This window comes from Ochotona princeps, chromosome 4 (assembly GCF_030435755.1).
Source record: "Ochotona princeps isolate mOchPri1 chromosome 4, mOchPri1.hap1, whole genome shotgun sequence".
Lineage (NCBI taxonomy): Eukaryota > Metazoa > Chordata > Mammalia > Lagomorpha > Ochotonidae > Ochotona > Ochotona princeps.
Window position 1 is genome coordinate 53284634 of NC_080835.1, and position 15644 is coordinate 53300277.

Here is a 15644-nt window from a genome sequence, read left to right on the forward strand (position 1 = left end):
TTGTGTACTTCAGCCACTCACTTAACAGTTACCTATTGTGGAGGAGCTGCTCCGAGGAGAGAATGGTGTGGTTTAACGCACAGTCAGGGTTGTTGGTTCTTCAGATGTGTAGCCCCTTTGTTGCATGATTCAAATGCCACCCACCACTCTTATGACCCGGGATCTGGTTTCTGTGACAACTCCTAGATCCTGCTCAGCAGCCTGCAGACGAAAAGGCCCTGCAGGAATGCCTTCCGCATCCTTGCTTCAGCTGCTGCCACCTGCTGGACCAAGACAACTGAACCTGAAACCAGGTCAGCAAGCAGGCCTTCCAGCACTAACTGCTTTCTCAGCTAGAGACGCTGCCCAAGCAGCTGCCTGCACTGGAGCCCCTCGGACGCATTTTCTCACCCAGGGGAATTTCATTTTCAATGAGAGACCCATTCTCTGGACCAACCAGCCCCACGGAGCAGGAGTGAGCAGAAGCCGACCTCCACTGGCAACAGCCCAGGGTGACCATGTGGATTGTATTCTAGCCACGATTACGGACAGCACACACATTGGCTGCCGGTTCTGCCCATTTCCCCACCATGTGTCGCCTGGAGCCACTTTTTGTTTCTGAGAGGGCTAGGTTCTGCATTGATGTGGCTGAAGCCACCCTCCAGATTGAAGTCCAGGTTTTCTGGAAAGTCCGTTGTCCAATTGCTAAAATGAGGCTTCAGCTGCAGCCAAGCGCAGTCAGTCCAGGGTTCTGTGGGAGGTTACGCCCGTCTCACCTGGGGTGAACCAGGCTGCTTTAGTCCTCTGGCCTCACTCCCACGTGGGGTGGAAGGAGCTGCTGTGCTGGGCTTCTCCCTGACCAGAGGTCTTCCATCCTCATGGAGCCTGGCCTGCATGTCTGAACGTGGTGGTCCCTTGGGGGATGCGGCAGGGTTTCTCTAGGCTTCAGCTCAGACTTCTACTTTTTTTTAATTTTTATTTGAAAGGCAAAGTTGCAGAGAGAGAAGGAGAGTCACAGAGAGATCTTCTATCTGCTCATTCATTCCCCAAATGGCTGCAATGGCTGGAGAGCCAGGAGCCAGGAACTTTTTCCCATGTCTCACATGTGGGTGCAGAGGCCCAAAGACTTGGGCCATATTCCACTGTTTTTCCAGGCACATTAGCAGGGAACTGGGTCAGAAGTGGAACAACTGGGACTTGAACCATTGCCCATGAGATGTCAGCACCACAGGCAGAAGATGAGCCTACTACACAGGTCCCTGGTTCAGACTTCTGACATCACTCTAGTTGGCTTTGGTTGGTCACTGGCAAGGCCAGCCCAATTCAAGCCTGGGGAGAGGGTCCAGCATGATACTGTGGTGGTTAAAGTCCTTGCCTTGAACGCATCAGGATCCCATATGGGCGCCAGTTCTAATCCTGGCAGCCCCGTGTCCCATCCAGCTCCCTGCTTGTCGCCTGGGAAAACAGTCGAGGATGGTCCAAATCTTTGGGACCCTGCATCCATGTGGGAGACCTGGAAGAAGCTCCTAACTTCGGATCAGCGCAGCACCAGCCATTGCGCTCACTTGGGGAGTGAATCGTTGGATGGAAAATCTTCCTCTCTATATCTGACTTTGCAATTAAAAAAAAAATAAATCTTTAAAAAAAAAAAGACTGGGGAGAAACAGACTCCTCCAACTCTTAGAGAGCAGAGCCACCAGTCACACAGCAAAGGACCGTGCACACAACAATGTACAGGAATCTACACCTGGACCAGCCGTATTTTAACAAGTGGATGCGTTCTGGCAATGTGATGCTGTGTGAATGTCACAAAGAACCACACACCCAGGCTGTTAGGTCAACATACAGGCTAGCCTGTGACTCCCAGGCCACGATGAGCAAAACAACGTGAGATTAAATGAAGCAGAAGAAAAATGCAAACAGGAGATGCAACGAGCGCCAGGTGCGTGATGCTGCCGGCCTGCAGCCCAGCAGACTTGTTCAGGAGTAGAGATGTGGACGATAAAAGCATAGCCTGGCAAACACACGGCCAGTAACAGATGTGGCTGACTGTAATGTAGTATACACAGTTGTCTTCTGCGACTGTGCAAGTGCTGAAACAGCACTTTAGGAGCAAACATTTGGTCTAGCATTTAAGACGCTGGTTACAATGCCCATGTCACATCGAATTACCCGGCTCGACATCCAGCTCCAGCTTGGTGCTGATGCACAGCCTCGCAGGCAGCAGGGATGACTCACATAGCTGCGGTGTTGCCAACCACATGGGAGATCTGGATTAAGTTCCCAGCTCCCAGCTTTGGCCAGCTGTCATGGGAATTGAAATAAAGAAAGAAATAAACCAGGAAATGGGAACTCTCTCTGCTTTCTCTTTTAAAAGATTTATTTTTATTTGCTTCACTCGGGATTTCTTTGAGGGGCCGCCAATGAAGCCCTGGACTCAGAACTCCACCCATGGGGAGAGTGGCAGGACCTGTGATGCGACAGTGAAGTGCATGTGTCTGAGCAGTGCATCTTCAGTCCCTGAGAATGGTGCAGCGGACGACACACCCAGATGCACGTGGAGGATTAGGCAGTCCATTGGAGCCTGCAGAGGACATGTTACCAGAGCAGAGGAAAAAGGGCAGAATAAATGAACAATCACGCCAGCCAAACTTGACACCAAATTTCTGGGGTAGACTGTGTCAGCTAATGGATCTTGAAGGATTTCCTCATCCTTGGATCTGCGAGATCAACAGCATGTCAGAGCTATGGAAATCACTCGACCAGAGCCCTCAGAGCAAGCTCCATCCACATCAGGGACTCTGGGATGACATCGGGTGGCTGGGACGGTTAGGAGGCTGGGTATGATTTCTCTCCTTGCTTTCTCCTTCCCCAGATACAGGAAGAAGATAAGGAACGGGTGGAAACAGTGCTGTCACCTGCTTTCCCCTAGTCCTGGACCCTTTCCACCCTAACCAACTGTGTAAACATCATCAAAAATAAAATTTTAAAAATTATTTTTATTCGTTCGGAAGCCAGAGATACACAGAAAGATCTTCCATTCACTGCTTCATTACCCAAAGCACATTCAGGCCTGCCTTTCCTCTCCGCCAGTCTGCCCTGGGGCCTGAAGGCCCTTCAGCTAAGAGCGCTATCCCTGGATCTTCAACCGGAGGAGCAGGGCTTTGGCCCTTCTCTCACTCATTCATTTTCTCCACACAAATATATGCAACCCTGAGCCGCCCTCCCTCCCTCCTGTGCATCCCCCCCCACCGCCTTGCACATCTCGCCCTGGGCACTGGGGATACTCATTGGAAGAAACTTGTCCCCAGCACAGCAGTGAAAGGAAGCATCTGACAGCGCCAGAGGGAGAAAATCAAGGATGAAGGTCTGTGGGTCCTCCGCAAGATCAGGCACCCCTCACCCCGCCTGCATTCTTAGTCTGCACAATTGCCAGGTTCCGCTTGGTCTAGGAGCCAGGAACCTTGCATGGTGCTGTCCAAGGTACGTGGTGACCACCCCCTGGCAGAGCAGGTTGCTTCTGTCCCATGGGCACCCGTGGGTCCCAGGCAGGAGCACCTGACTGTGAGGCCCAGGCTCCCTGCTTTCGGGATGGAGTCAGGAAAATGCTCTTCCTCCACATTCAGCATCTGCAGTCACCACTGAGGCCCGGTGGGTCACGAAGCCACCACCACCACAACGACGCCACCGGGCATCATCACCTGGGCTGGGTTGCTGCAGTTTCCATCGTATGATCCATGAACTGTGGGCAAGCTCCCTACCCACCCAGCACCCCACACTGGCAGGACCTCCAAGCCAGCTCCCTCTCTCTCCCTTGGCTCCCTGTCATGCTTCCCCACTCCCCCACTCCCATTTCTGCGATGGAGCCAGTTAATACAGCTTGGCCAAGGGAGCAGCCGGGGAGTTAAAAGGCACAGCACGGTCCAGGAGAGCTGGTTCCTGAACCTGCTAAGGGGATGAGCTCAGGGCCTAATAGGATCGGCCATGGTGAATCCCCCAGCCCCGCACGCACTGCACGAAGGACTGAAGCGATGGGGTGACTTGAGGACAGGATTATGGGGAGAGGGAGGGAGGGAGGCTTAAAGAGCCGGGCTGTGTAGCCAGCACCCGGGGAGAATGAAGGTTCAGCTCCGCCCCCTGACCTCCTGGCAACCCCAACCCCAACTCCCCCACCCCGGGATCTTGGCTGTGCCAGGCCAAGACCACTTTGGAATCAAGGATGACCTGAGCAGCAAGTTGAAGGGTCCCAAGCCCAAAGATTCATGGGGTATGTTAGGGGATGGTTGTGGAGAAACAGCCCTGCGTGCCCCAGGAGCCGTGCACCGTCGCCCATCCCCTTCCCTGTCAGACTGGCACTTGGTAGCACCTCCCTGATCCCCTTATCTCTAAGGCGCTCAGCGAAACATGTGCAGCTGCAGCCTGCTTGGAAATGCTGTCCTGGCCGCCCGGGAACCATGAGCCCCGCAACCCCGGTAAGGTAGTGACTGCAGGGATGAAATGAAGGGTGGATGCCTTTTCCGAACCGAGAGCCTTGGGGTCCTCTGTGGCCCCTGTTCCCAACACTCTGCCTCTGCTGCGGGTTGGGAGGGAGGGTCGTGGGGCTGAAGGGGCTGCATATAGAGGGACTTCCAGTTGAGCTGCCTCCAATCCATTTCCCACTGGGCCCTAGGGAGCCCAATCCCCATGGCACCCCTACCTTGGACCCCTTACCTCCAGGCTCCAGGTGTTATTGCCACCACCTAGGGAACTTCGCGTTTCCCTGTTCCATCCTTTGCAAGTCCCAGGCTTTGCCACCTACCACACCCTGCAGGTCTGCTTCCCAGGTATCTCCTGGAAACTCCTCGATTTCCCAACCAATATGAATAGAGGCTCGTGGATGGACCTGAGACAGCTTTGGCTGAGTACCAGTTTGTTTTCCCATTGCAAAGCCAACCCTTGTGCTCAATCTGTTTACATGTATCCTCTCCTACAAACTGGAGTCTGGGGATGCAGAGGGGGAGGGCTGGGCCCGGCGCTGCTCTAAGCCTGGCACAGCATTTGGTGCAAACTCAGAAAAAAATATATGCATAATTTAGGAACCTGCCTTCTCCTTGTAACTTTTTTTCGAGAAAATTAGTTCACGGGTTCTCTAGAAATAGCAGTAAACTGCTGCACAAATAGGGTAAACTGCTGAACAAATGTCTTAATAGAAAGATAAAATCCCAAGTGCGGCCGGGGTGAGAACCCGGACCCGGGGTCAACAAAGTGCTTCTACCCCAGACCACAGCTGTAGGGCTGTGGACTACAAGTCCCAGCATCCCTCAGAGCCGCCGCTCTCCTTGCCACGCCCCGTCCCTGGGGCCCTGAGAGGGCAAGGCCCGCCCCGGGGCACAGCCGGGGGAGTAAATGCCCCAAGAACTGCGGGGCTCACACGGCGCAGGCGCGCGGCGGGTTGGGTGGCAGCAGCATCGAGTAGCGGCCGGCCGTTTTTGACAGCAGCATCTGCAACAGGTGTAGACAGGTGGGTGCATTTGTGGGAACCGGAGAAGGAGTTTGCACCTGGCCCTCGTGTCTGACTTGTGTCAGAACTTGAAAAGGGGAGGGAGATAGACCCAGGCAGGTGTGCCAGCTCCAGTTACGCAGCACCAGGTGTGAGCCCGTGGGGGAGGGGCCTTTCCCCATGAATAGGTTGCCCTCGGAAACAGAGGGCACACCTGATTCCAACCAAAGCCCCATCACACACCTGGACAAGTCCTTTTCTGTCCCTGGGGTTGCCCATCTGCAAAACAGTAAAGAAAACCTATTTTACCCAGGGGAGGTCATCTAGAAGATGCTGTGGCTCCCAGTGCCCGCAGCACCTGGGACCCACCTGGGGCTCTTTCCAAACTGGAAGTGCTGGGACATTACTGTGATCAGGTGTGAGCCAGCCCTTGCTGCTCTGATGGTGAGAAGCCAGGGCTGCAGGGTGCTGGTCTTGGTTCTGCTGCTTATGAATCAATGCCAAGGCCTCAATCTTCTCATCTCCAAAATGGGATTAAAAACAGATTGCCGGAAGGCCTAATAGGTGACAGACTTGAAGGGCTCCAAGGAGCACCTGGCCCCCTAGCGTGCTGTGGGTCCTGACTGCTATTCCACTGTTATTTTCCACACTTTGTAAACAGCCTCCCTAGGGTCCCAGCGTGCGGAGGCTTCCCTTATGGAAATCCCTGGTTTATTGATGACCTTTTGTGAAGGTTAGAATTCTGTGCTGCTGGAGTGGCATAAGTCCGGGAATTCTAACATTTTAAGACTTCTTCCCTGTAGGCTCTACCTGTCTCATAGACACACTTAAAACACACAGAGAGGGGGAGGGGGAGAGAAGCCAAAGTTTTCTTACGAGTAGGGACAGAGACATGCTTTCGCAGACCTAGAAACCGAGGAGCCAGCCGAAGGCACTTGGCTGAGATCCCAGAGCTGCCTGTGGAATGCAGGCTCCTGAGCCCCAACCCTCTAGCCCGTCTCCAGCAAGGGCTGCACAGCTGACCCCACAGCACAGTGCCCGCTTTCTCTGCCCGGGGCAGAGGACAGGGAGGGGCCTGAGGCCGCCTGGGCCCTTTGTTGTCTGATCCTCCCTGCTACACTTCCCCATCCCCAACCCCAGGGAAGATGGGGGCTGGGAGCCTCTGTTAGGGCACTGTTCTGGGGGCAGCTGGTGAGGTCTGTGTCCTGGGTTCCTCTGACAGGTCTCACCCGACTCCACCCTGGAAAGTCGTCTCGAAGAAATGGCCCTGGTGAGGGGCGGCTGGCTGTGGAGACAGAGTGAGTGACCCTGGGAGAAGCTCTGGGGCAAGGGTGAAGTCTTCTCCTCAAAAATAAGGACCTCCTGGTGCCCCCTCCTCTCTGCTTGATGTCCTTCCTGTCCCACCTGCTTGGTCACCCTGCTCAGAAGCTCACCCAGCCGGTCTCTTGACCAGGCTGGCTGGGATGTTTTTGTCCCTAAGGTCTTCTTCCTCTTGCACCTCCCCGCCCCTGCCACTGTCCCCCAGAGACTGTGAGCTCCCCCAGGGCAGGTGCTAGGAGAGTCCCGTGGCACTCTAGTCCCGGGCTGAACGCAGAACGCAGCACGTAGCAAATGAAAAACGGACCCCAGAAAGTGCCCTCTCTGCCCTGTCCTCTCACACTTTCTAGTTGCAATATGTCTGAAGCTGGGTGCAAGGCTTCTAGAACCTTCTCTGGCAGGGGTTGCAAGGGAGCAGGAGCATTCCTGAGGACTCCTGGAGCTAGATGCCCCCAGCCCCACACCCCCTGTCCATTTTTCCTTTCTTTCATTGAGCAAAGCAGGTCTTATGAATGCCAGGACCTGGGTGAGGGGCAGGCCAAGGACACTCTATCCATGACTATTGCGTGAGCCACAGCTAGGAGCTGAGGTGGATGCTCAGGGCCAGGACAGGCCTCTGTCCCTGAGGACACTTGGGGCTTGACCTTGGAGGCTCCCAAGCCTCAGCCTGGCCACTCGTTCACCGCTCACCATACTGAGCTTCTACTAGGTGATGGGATGCAGTGGAGGGGGGCAACAGGAACGGAAATGGCCATGGCCCTGCCCCTCCCTGGGAGATTAGGGAGCTGACAAGAAGAGGAGGTTATAACCCTGACGCCTGGGGCTGAGGGTATGGTGGGAGCCCATCTGGGGCTTTGGGGTCAGCCTGCCTGTGAGGTCTGAAATGTCACACAGGCTCCATCCTGCGCCGTTGGAAGCGCAACTGGTTTGCCCTGTGGCTGGATGGGACCCTGGGCTACTACCACGACGAGACGGCCCAGGACGAAGAGGACCGCGTGCTCATCCACTTCAACGTCCGTGACATAAAGGTTGGCCAGGAGTGCCACGGTAAGCAGCAACCCCTCCCCCCCAGTCATGGCATGGCAACCCCAGGGGACCTCCGCCCTTGGTATTTGGGAACACCTGCTATTTGGAAGGTAGTCTTCCATGTTCAGGGGCTTCTGCAGCTGTTGCTGCTGGGCCTTTGACGACCCCCAAGTGAGTCAGGTGTGACATAAGAGATCTCTACTGTCTTGGGTTTCTATCCTGTGTGCTTGGCCTGGGCTCTATTCTAGGCCCAGGGGTGAATCAGATACAGTTCTGGCCCTCATTTTCCTGGACAAATAGGAAGTGAAACAAGAAGGCTCAGAGAAGTCAAGTGACCAGCCTACAGCAAAGATCCCAATTTCTGCACCAAGGCCATGGTTATAATGAGGCACCTGGGAGGTGGGGACAGGGGAGCCAGCAATGTGACACAGGACTCTGAGGAGGCAGTCCCTGCTCTGTCGCTGCTCTCCCAGGGGGAACCTGGGGCCCCAATAGACGTGTGTCTGTTTCCAGACGTGCAGCCCCCAGAGGGCCGGAGCCGAGACGGGCTGCTGACTGTGAGCCTGCGTGAGGGCGGCCGCCTGCACCTGTGTGCCGAGACCCAGGATGACGCCATGTGAGTTGTTACAGCGCAGGGATGGGCTGGGATTTTGTAGTTGGGGTGGGGGGTGCGGTGGAGGAGGGCTGCAGCCAGACACCCTGCTAGCTGGCCTTTAGAAGGGGGAGCAAAGCCATGCCATCAGAGACCAGGCGGAGCAGGTTGGCATGGCTTAGGGAACTCCTGGCTGTGCCCATCATGAACTTAGGACTAGTATGTGCACCTGCCTCGCTTGTGGGGCCCCCAGCTGTTCAGAATCAAGTATCTTACCATCTCTGAGGTAAGCCCTAGCCTAGGGGTGAGCCACGGGAGCAGAGAAGCCGATGGACATTCTCAGAGCGGGGAGTGGGGTGGGGGGTGGGCTCTGGTCCCAAGTGCAGATGGGCACCTGCCTATGAGGAAGGTGGTGCCCCAGGCAGCTCCCGCACATTCCTTCTCTTCCTACTCTCCATCCAGGGCCAAGACCTTTGCCTAAAGGAGAGGGGAGGGAGAGGGAGAGAGAGAGAGAGATGGGTGTGGGAGTGGGGAAAGCTGAGCTGGCTGTCGCAGTACAGAGCAGCCTTGTCCTCCTTAGCAGGCACCATAACAACCCACAAAGGCCTCCTTGTTGGCACTCCATGGTTCCTGGCCCAGGCTCTAGGGCCAGAGGCTTTGGGTACCGGGTTGGCAGGTATGGGATGCATGAGGGGCTTCAGCCAGAGCATTCCCAGGCCCATCCGAACCTGAAGGACTCCCTGGGAGACCACCTGAGCCCAGCAGGGCACCACCCAGATGGGAAAAGAGGCCAGGGACTAGGAAGGAAGGAGCCTGACTGTGGGGCTCCACTCACATGACCAGACCAGGTAGGCCAGACAATCTCCCAGTTGAGGGAAGACTGGTTTGGGTCCCCCTCCACCAGACTCCTTCTTCATATTCTAATGGGGTTTACTTCACAGAGCATGGAAGACGGCGCTGATGGAGGCCAACTCCACCCCGGTGAGCCCCTGCCTCCCTCCCCACCACCACCCTCACATGCCATGGAACCACGTGGGGCGCAGACATGGTCTCCACTTGCCCAGAGTTCTCAGTCTAGCTTGTGCAGGCTTGTGTAGACTCAGATGTCCTGGCTGCTACATGGGAAAGGACAGGAGATGGCCAGCTGACAGGGGGGTGTGGGGAGGAGGAGGAGGGAGGAAGTAACTGTGTCTGCATGGTGGTGTGGGGCTCATCCCACTACAGTCCCAGAGGGGTGGCTTTTTGCTCCTAGTCTGTAGATGATGACACTGAGGTTCAGTTACCCCCCTGTGCGAGGCACTGAGGATCCAGGATGTATCAAGGCAACATGGGCGGGACCTGCCCTCGTGAGGATCTGAGGCATTAGTGCCCGACATCAGGTTGCTCATGGCAACTGCCGTGCCTGAGACCCATGTGGCCCCGCTGTGGTCTGACCCAGTGGGGAGTCCAGCGGAGGCTCACGTGGAGACTTGAAGGATAAGCAGAAATTGTGTAAAAGGCATGGGGCAGGCTGCAGAGGCCCTGAGAAAGGTTAAGACAAGTTGGGGAAGAGAAGGCAGGTTGGGGTGGCAGGTGGGAGCAGGGGTCTGGAAAGTCTTTCAACAAAATGATGCATGATTAGATCAGGTGTGTGTGTTTTGAGATTGGTATCTTTACTTGAAAGGCAGAGTTATAGAGGAGAGAGAGAGATCTTTCATTCACTGGTTCACTCCCCACATGGCCACAATAGCCAGGGTTGAGCCAAGTTCAAGCCAGGAGCTTTATTCAGGTCTTCCATGCAGGATCAGGGTTCCAAGCCTTTGGGCCATCTTCCACTGCTTTCCCAGGTGCATTAGCAGGGAGCTGGATCAGGAGTGGAGGAGTGAGGACTTGAATCAGCGCCCATATGGGATGCCAACATTGCAGGTGGTGGCTGAACTTGTTGCATCACAGTGCTGGGCCCCCAGGTTTATGCTTTTTTGTTTTTTAAGATTTATTTTATTTTTATTGGAAAGTCAGATATTCAGAGAGGAGGAGACACAGAAGAAGATCTTCCATCGATTGATTCACTCCCCAAACGGCCGCAATGGCCAGAGCTGAGCCAATCTGAAGTCAGGAACCTCTTCCGGGTCTCCCACCCGGGTGCAGGGTCCCAAAGCTTTGGGCTGTCCTTGACTGCTTTCCCAGGTCACAAGCAGGGAGCTGAATGGGAAGTGGGACCACCGGGATTAGAACCAGCACCCATATGGGATCCTGGCGTGTTCAAGGTGAGGACTTTAGTCGCTAGGCCACCGCGCCGGGCCAAGGTTTGTGCCTTTAAATATAGCACAGCCAGAAAGGAAGCAGGCGACTGTAACAGTAAGAGGGGAGGGCTGAAATGGCAAGGTGGTTGGAGGTTGAGGCCAGAGCAGGACTGGCACAACAGGCTGGTCTCTGGTTTAGGAACTGGGCTGAGTGATTCAAGGTGTGAGTTTGCAGAAGGGAGGGGGTACCCAGAGCTCTGTCTGATCTGAGCACTCCAGCAGCCTGGCTCCACACCCTGTGCCTGCTCCTCCTGTCTGTGGCACACACAGCAGAGTCCTTACCCAGGGAGAAAGTCCCTGGGAGGAGACAGGGAGCCTGGAGTGTGGTTGGGAGCTCCTTGTTGACAGGCAGGTACTGGGCCGAACACACTGGCAGGTGCTTGGGTGGTAGAGTTGGTATAGTTAGTCCCATTTTACATACAGGGAAGCTGAGGTCTCTGGAAGGAGGGATGACTTGGCTAAAGCCACAGGGGGTGGAGCATTACCTTCAGGAAGCTGGGAGCCAGGAGAAAATGCGGGGGAGCTCGGTCATCAGTGTGGAGGGACCAGTGTTGGCTCTGACTCTAAAGTTCCTGTTACAAGCTGGGCAAAGCAGGAAGGAGGGAGGGCTGACCGCTCTGCGCTCTGTGACTCTATGAAGCTGACCTGTCCCTCCTCGGCCTGCCTCCCCTCCCTCCCCACACCCCACCCTGGCCTACACTCCCCTCTTCCAGACCCAAGGCTTCCCCCAGCAGGTGTGTGTGTGTGTGTGTGTGTGTGCCTGTCCCTCTGTTTAGCTCTGTGTCCCTGTGCCTCTGTCCCTCACATGCTGCAAGTCCATGTCTCCCTCCATTGGAGGTTCCAGTGGGAAGCCCAGGTCCCTAGGAACATGGAGCCTGGAGGTGAGGGGTGGGCACGACCCAGAGCATGGCCTGGGTGGGATGTGTGTACAGGGTCAGACCCCAACTGCCCTGTCCTTCCTGGAACAGCTGTGTGGCACAGGCCAGGGGCTGGAAGGTCTTGATTGTGTAACTGTGCCACCTGCATACCCTGCTGTGAGTCCCCACTATACCATGAGCTGAGGAGGACAGGGACCCCCTTGCCTCTACCCAGGGCAGCAGAGGACTCTGGGAGGGCCTGGCAAGAGCTCTGGGCCTCTACAGGCATGCAGGACCATTGACACACGCCTCCTTCACTCACTCCCTTCCCCTTCTTGGGTCCCTCTGGCTTGAGCAGGCCCCGGCTGGAGCCACCATTCCTCCCAGGAGCCGCCGGGCTTGTCCCAAGGTCTGGTGCGTGACCCGCTCATGGAGCCCCTGTCAGGTTGAGAGGCGGATCTGGGTAAGTGCTGGCTCAGCGCACGCACCCCTGCCTCCATTCTGGCCATCAGAATGGGCCTGTCGTGCTACCCCCCACTGCCTCGGCCATCCCTTCTCCACTCAGCATTTCTGGCCTGGGGTCAGCCTCGCCTGATCAGCCCCTCAGCCTTGGGCTCTAACTGCTGTGTAGCTCCCTCTGCCCCAACCACACAGACCCATCCCTCCTTCTCCAGCTGTTCTGTGCCGCTGTGCCCTAAGGGCTGAAGATAAAGGGGGTCATCACTTCCCCGAGTCATGGAAGGCCCAGTCCTCAGTCCCCTGGGCTGTGTGATGCATTATCCTCCCTGGCTTCTGAGTGAGGCTCCTCATATTTGCCCATGCCAGGCACGGGGACTTCCTTTACAGCAGGGAGCAGGTCTGGCCAGTGCCACTCCCTGTGAAGCCTGGAACAGAGCTGGGTATCCAGCAGGGGCTTAATATGTGCTCAATGATGGGACCATTCTGTTTTGAGCTTCCTCACCCGGCACACGTTGCCCTTAGGAGATGCTTGCAGAGTGAGTGGGTGAGTGAATCTGAATGAGTATTGAACCACTCAGTCTGGGTCTCTTCTGATCCAGCATGTTGCACGTAGGTGGAGTTCATGTCTGAATACTTTTTTTGTCTCCAGTGTTCTGTACGGGGTCCGACATGGGACAGGTGGCAGCAGGGGCTTGGGTGAGGGTCTGTGGTCTGAGAGTCACCTTGGGATCTTGCAGGGTGGTGTGCAATGAGGACTCTTTAGGGACTTATGACACACCATCAGTGGGTGCTCAAACCCTGCCTCTGGATGCTTGGAGCCTGTAGTCCTGGGGTGGGGCCAGGACAGCTGCAGTTTAGAAGTTACCCCCATCCCCATGATTCTGCTATGCAAGCTGCTGAGTAGCCCAGCCATGCTTAGCTGTGGCCTTGCAGGGATGTGGCTCTGTGAGATGTTATGGAGGAAAGTCCGTGGGCAAGCAGAAAGGTGACACTCTGCAGGCTTAGCCAATTTGCTCAGCCTGGGACTCCCAGCATTCCCTCGGGCGGCAAGGAGATGTGAGTCTATTTACATCACCTGTGCCTGACAACACACACCTGAGCGGGTATCTGCGCCTCCTAGGGGAGCATTTGCATGTGATGTCCTGATTGGCCGACATACTCTACATCACGAGAGGGCTGCTGGGCCTCCAGAGAGAGGGGATGGGGACAGCAGTCCTCAGGTTTTGGCCCTGAGGCCTTGGGGGTGACGCTGCCTGTTGCCAGGTGACCTACATGAGTTTACTTTGGGGCCTCCCAAACCCAGGATGTGCAAACAGGTGGCCCAGAGGGACATGAGCTGGTGTTTTCCACTCTCTCCTGGGCCTCCCAGAGCCATGCACTTGGAGGGCAGCCACTGCACAGGTGAAAGCTCTGGCCTTCAACATCCTGACCAGTGGAATTGGATCTGAGTGCTTAGACCCCTGCAGCCTGCTTTGGGCCTGAAGCCCAGATCCTGTCCACCGCCCCTTCCAACACCAGAAGCACAGGGGAGCTCCAGGTGGTGGGGGGTGGGGAAAGGGAAGCCAGGAGAACCTGCGTGTACACTTGAGATCACAGATGAGGTTGGGGGAGCCCCTGCACAGGCTAGGTCTTGAGAGAGGTCTAAAGATGCTGACCCCAGCTCTCAGCCCCTGCTCCCAACCCTCCCAGCACGGCTTCCTCTTTGGAACCCACTCACTCCACCTACCACTTCCCAGGTCTACAACAGATGTTTTGGGCAGATAAGTCGACAAAGAAAAGTGAGGGGGCTGGCAGCTGATGTGCCACGGAAGGTGCGCATGTGTGAAGGCAGAGGTGCCAACCTGACCACAGAGCCAGGGTGCAGGGCGGTGACCCTTGCAGTGGGAAGCATCCATGGGAAGAGGGGGAGGTTTGGGGATGGAGAGATGTCACAGTCCCCTGGAGATGGGTTACTGTTGAGATGCCCGTGCTGTTAAGGGGAGTTGGGCCTCTTGGGTGTGAAGGCTGGTACTGGGGAGAGGGGGTGGAGGGTGGGGTTGGGAGGGCGCAAGAGCAAGCAGAGCAGGGATCTGCAGGAAGCATCTAGGAGAGGGGGGAAGTCTTGTCAGCTCCTCACATCGGCTCCCCCAGGGGGCAAAAGAGGACTCAGCCTGTATTCGCTGGCACTTGCTCTGCGCCAGCCCCGCAGGTACCTCCAGTAAATCAGAATCCTTGCCTATGAGCAGCTCACTCCTGGAGGTGCAGGCAAGGACAGCCCAGGAGAAAGGACAGCAACAAGAGGCACAAGCAGAATGCACAGAGAATTCAGTGACCACGCCGGCTTCCTGGGGCTAGGGGCATCAGAATCTCCGAGAAAACACAGACACTGAGACAGGAAATGTCTCCCTTGGGACCTGGCACCTAGTAGAAGCTCAATAACAACTGCTGTAGTTACCGCCCTTCCTGGCTGTTCCTTCTCCTGCTTCTTCCCCAGCCCCGGGGGGCTTGGCCGGGTGCCCCTCCCGGTGGGTAGATTGGGATTTTTTTCCAGTTGGGGGTTACTGGGGTGTGCTAGCAGGTGGCAGGCCAGGCTGAGAAGCTGCCAGGAACCACGGAGAGCTTTTTAGAGCCAGGTCAGGATGGGAGAATGTGCGCCACCCAGAGGTGGATGTCAGGGCCAAAGTGCCAGAGGACAAGAGCCACGACCTTTTACTGGTGTCCTGGCGTATGGTGGAGGAAGGACAGGCTTCTTGTGGCTCAGAGGGAAGACGCGGGGTTTGGGGGGAAGGGACCAAACCCCGGCCTGGGAGCTCACCTAGCAGGCTTCCCCAGGTGCGTGTCTACAGCCCGTACCAGGATTACTACGAAGTGGTGCCCCCCAACGCACACGAGGCCACTTATGTCCGCAGCTACTACGGCCCCCCCTACGCTGGTAAGTCCCCATGCACGTGCATCAGTCACGACCAGCCCTCCCTACCCTTTATTTTCAGATTTATCCTGGCAGGACCCTGCCAACTGTTCCCTCCCTCAGAAGTGGTCCCAGGACCAGCGTCCCCTCTGCCGTCCCAGAGCTGATCTTACCTCTCCTGGAGCGTGGCTGCGCCGCCCGAGAGTTCCCGTCCCTTGGCTCGTGGCGACCTCTGGTGGTGCTTTTGGGAACCACCGTCTGCTCTCCGCTCCGGGGTCTAGCAGTGGGTCCCGCCCACCCTCAGGTGCAGGTGCTCATGGATCCCGAGGTTTCCTTGCTGCGCTGCCCCTCACCCTCGCCGCTGGCCCAGAACGCACGCAGCATGTCCGAGGCTTGGTAGCCGACTGGGTCTGGACAAGGTCGCAGTGTCCCCTACTGAGGGAGTGCTGGAGAGAGCGAGCTCAGCATTGGGTTGGGCTGGTGTCCCGCAGTCTCCTTGTTTGCTCCAAATCCCCAACCCCGGGTTCTCTCTCCACAGGTCCTGGCGTGACACACGTGATAGTGCGGGAGGACCCCTGCTACAGCTCGGGCGCTCCACTGGCCATGGGCATGCTGGCTGGCGCCGCGACGGGGGCTGCGCTTGGCTCGCTCATGTGGTCTCCGTGCTGGTTCTGAGCGCGTAGCTTGCCAGCTCTGGCCTCCTCCGGGACCCCTGCTCTGCACTACCACCCACTAGAGCCCCTTCCTCACCTAGCTCCTCCTAGGC

General features: G+C 56.6%; 1 protein-coding gene across 3 annotated transcripts; it reads left to right on the plus strand.

Moving 5' to 3' along the window:
• Nucleotides 1-4398: 4398 nt before the first annotated feature.
• PLEKHB1 (pleckstrin homology domain containing B1) lies at nucleotides 4399-15644 on the plus strand. Of its 3 annotated transcripts, XM_004589902.2 has the most exons (8): nucleotides 4399-4451; nucleotides 6681-6756; nucleotides 7670-7822; nucleotides 8315-8417; nucleotides 9335-9374; nucleotides 11891-11995; nucleotides 14803-14902; nucleotides 15417-15644. In XM_004589902.2, exons 1-8 carry the CDS (start codon nucleotides 4434-4436, stop codon nucleotides 15551-15553), a joined length of 732 nt encoding a protein of 243 aa, XP_004589959.1. In that variant the 5' UTR covers nucleotides 4399-4433; the 3' UTR covers nucleotides 15554-15644. The 3 variants fall into 3 exon arrangements, with proteins under 3 accessions (XP_004589959.1, XP_004589960.1, XP_058519550.1); XM_004589903.3 differs by lacking the exon at nucleotides 11891-11995 and having other exon boundaries at nucleotides 4405-4451; XM_058663567.1 differs by lacking the exons at nucleotides 4399-4451; nucleotides 11891-11995 and adding an exon at nucleotides 5351-5479.

Excerpts from the sequence above, each read along its gene's own strand:
- PLEKHB1 (XM_004589902.2), top strand. Across the intron at positions 8,418-9,334 it reads GAGACCCAGGATGACGCCAT|AGCATGGAAGACGGCGCTGA; the intron begins GTGAGTTGTTAC and ends TTTACTTCACAG. Across the intron at positions 9,375-11,890 it reads TGGAGGCCAACTCCACCCCG|GCCCCGGCTGGAGCCACCAT; the intron begins GTGAGCCCCTGC and ends TGGCTTGAGCAG.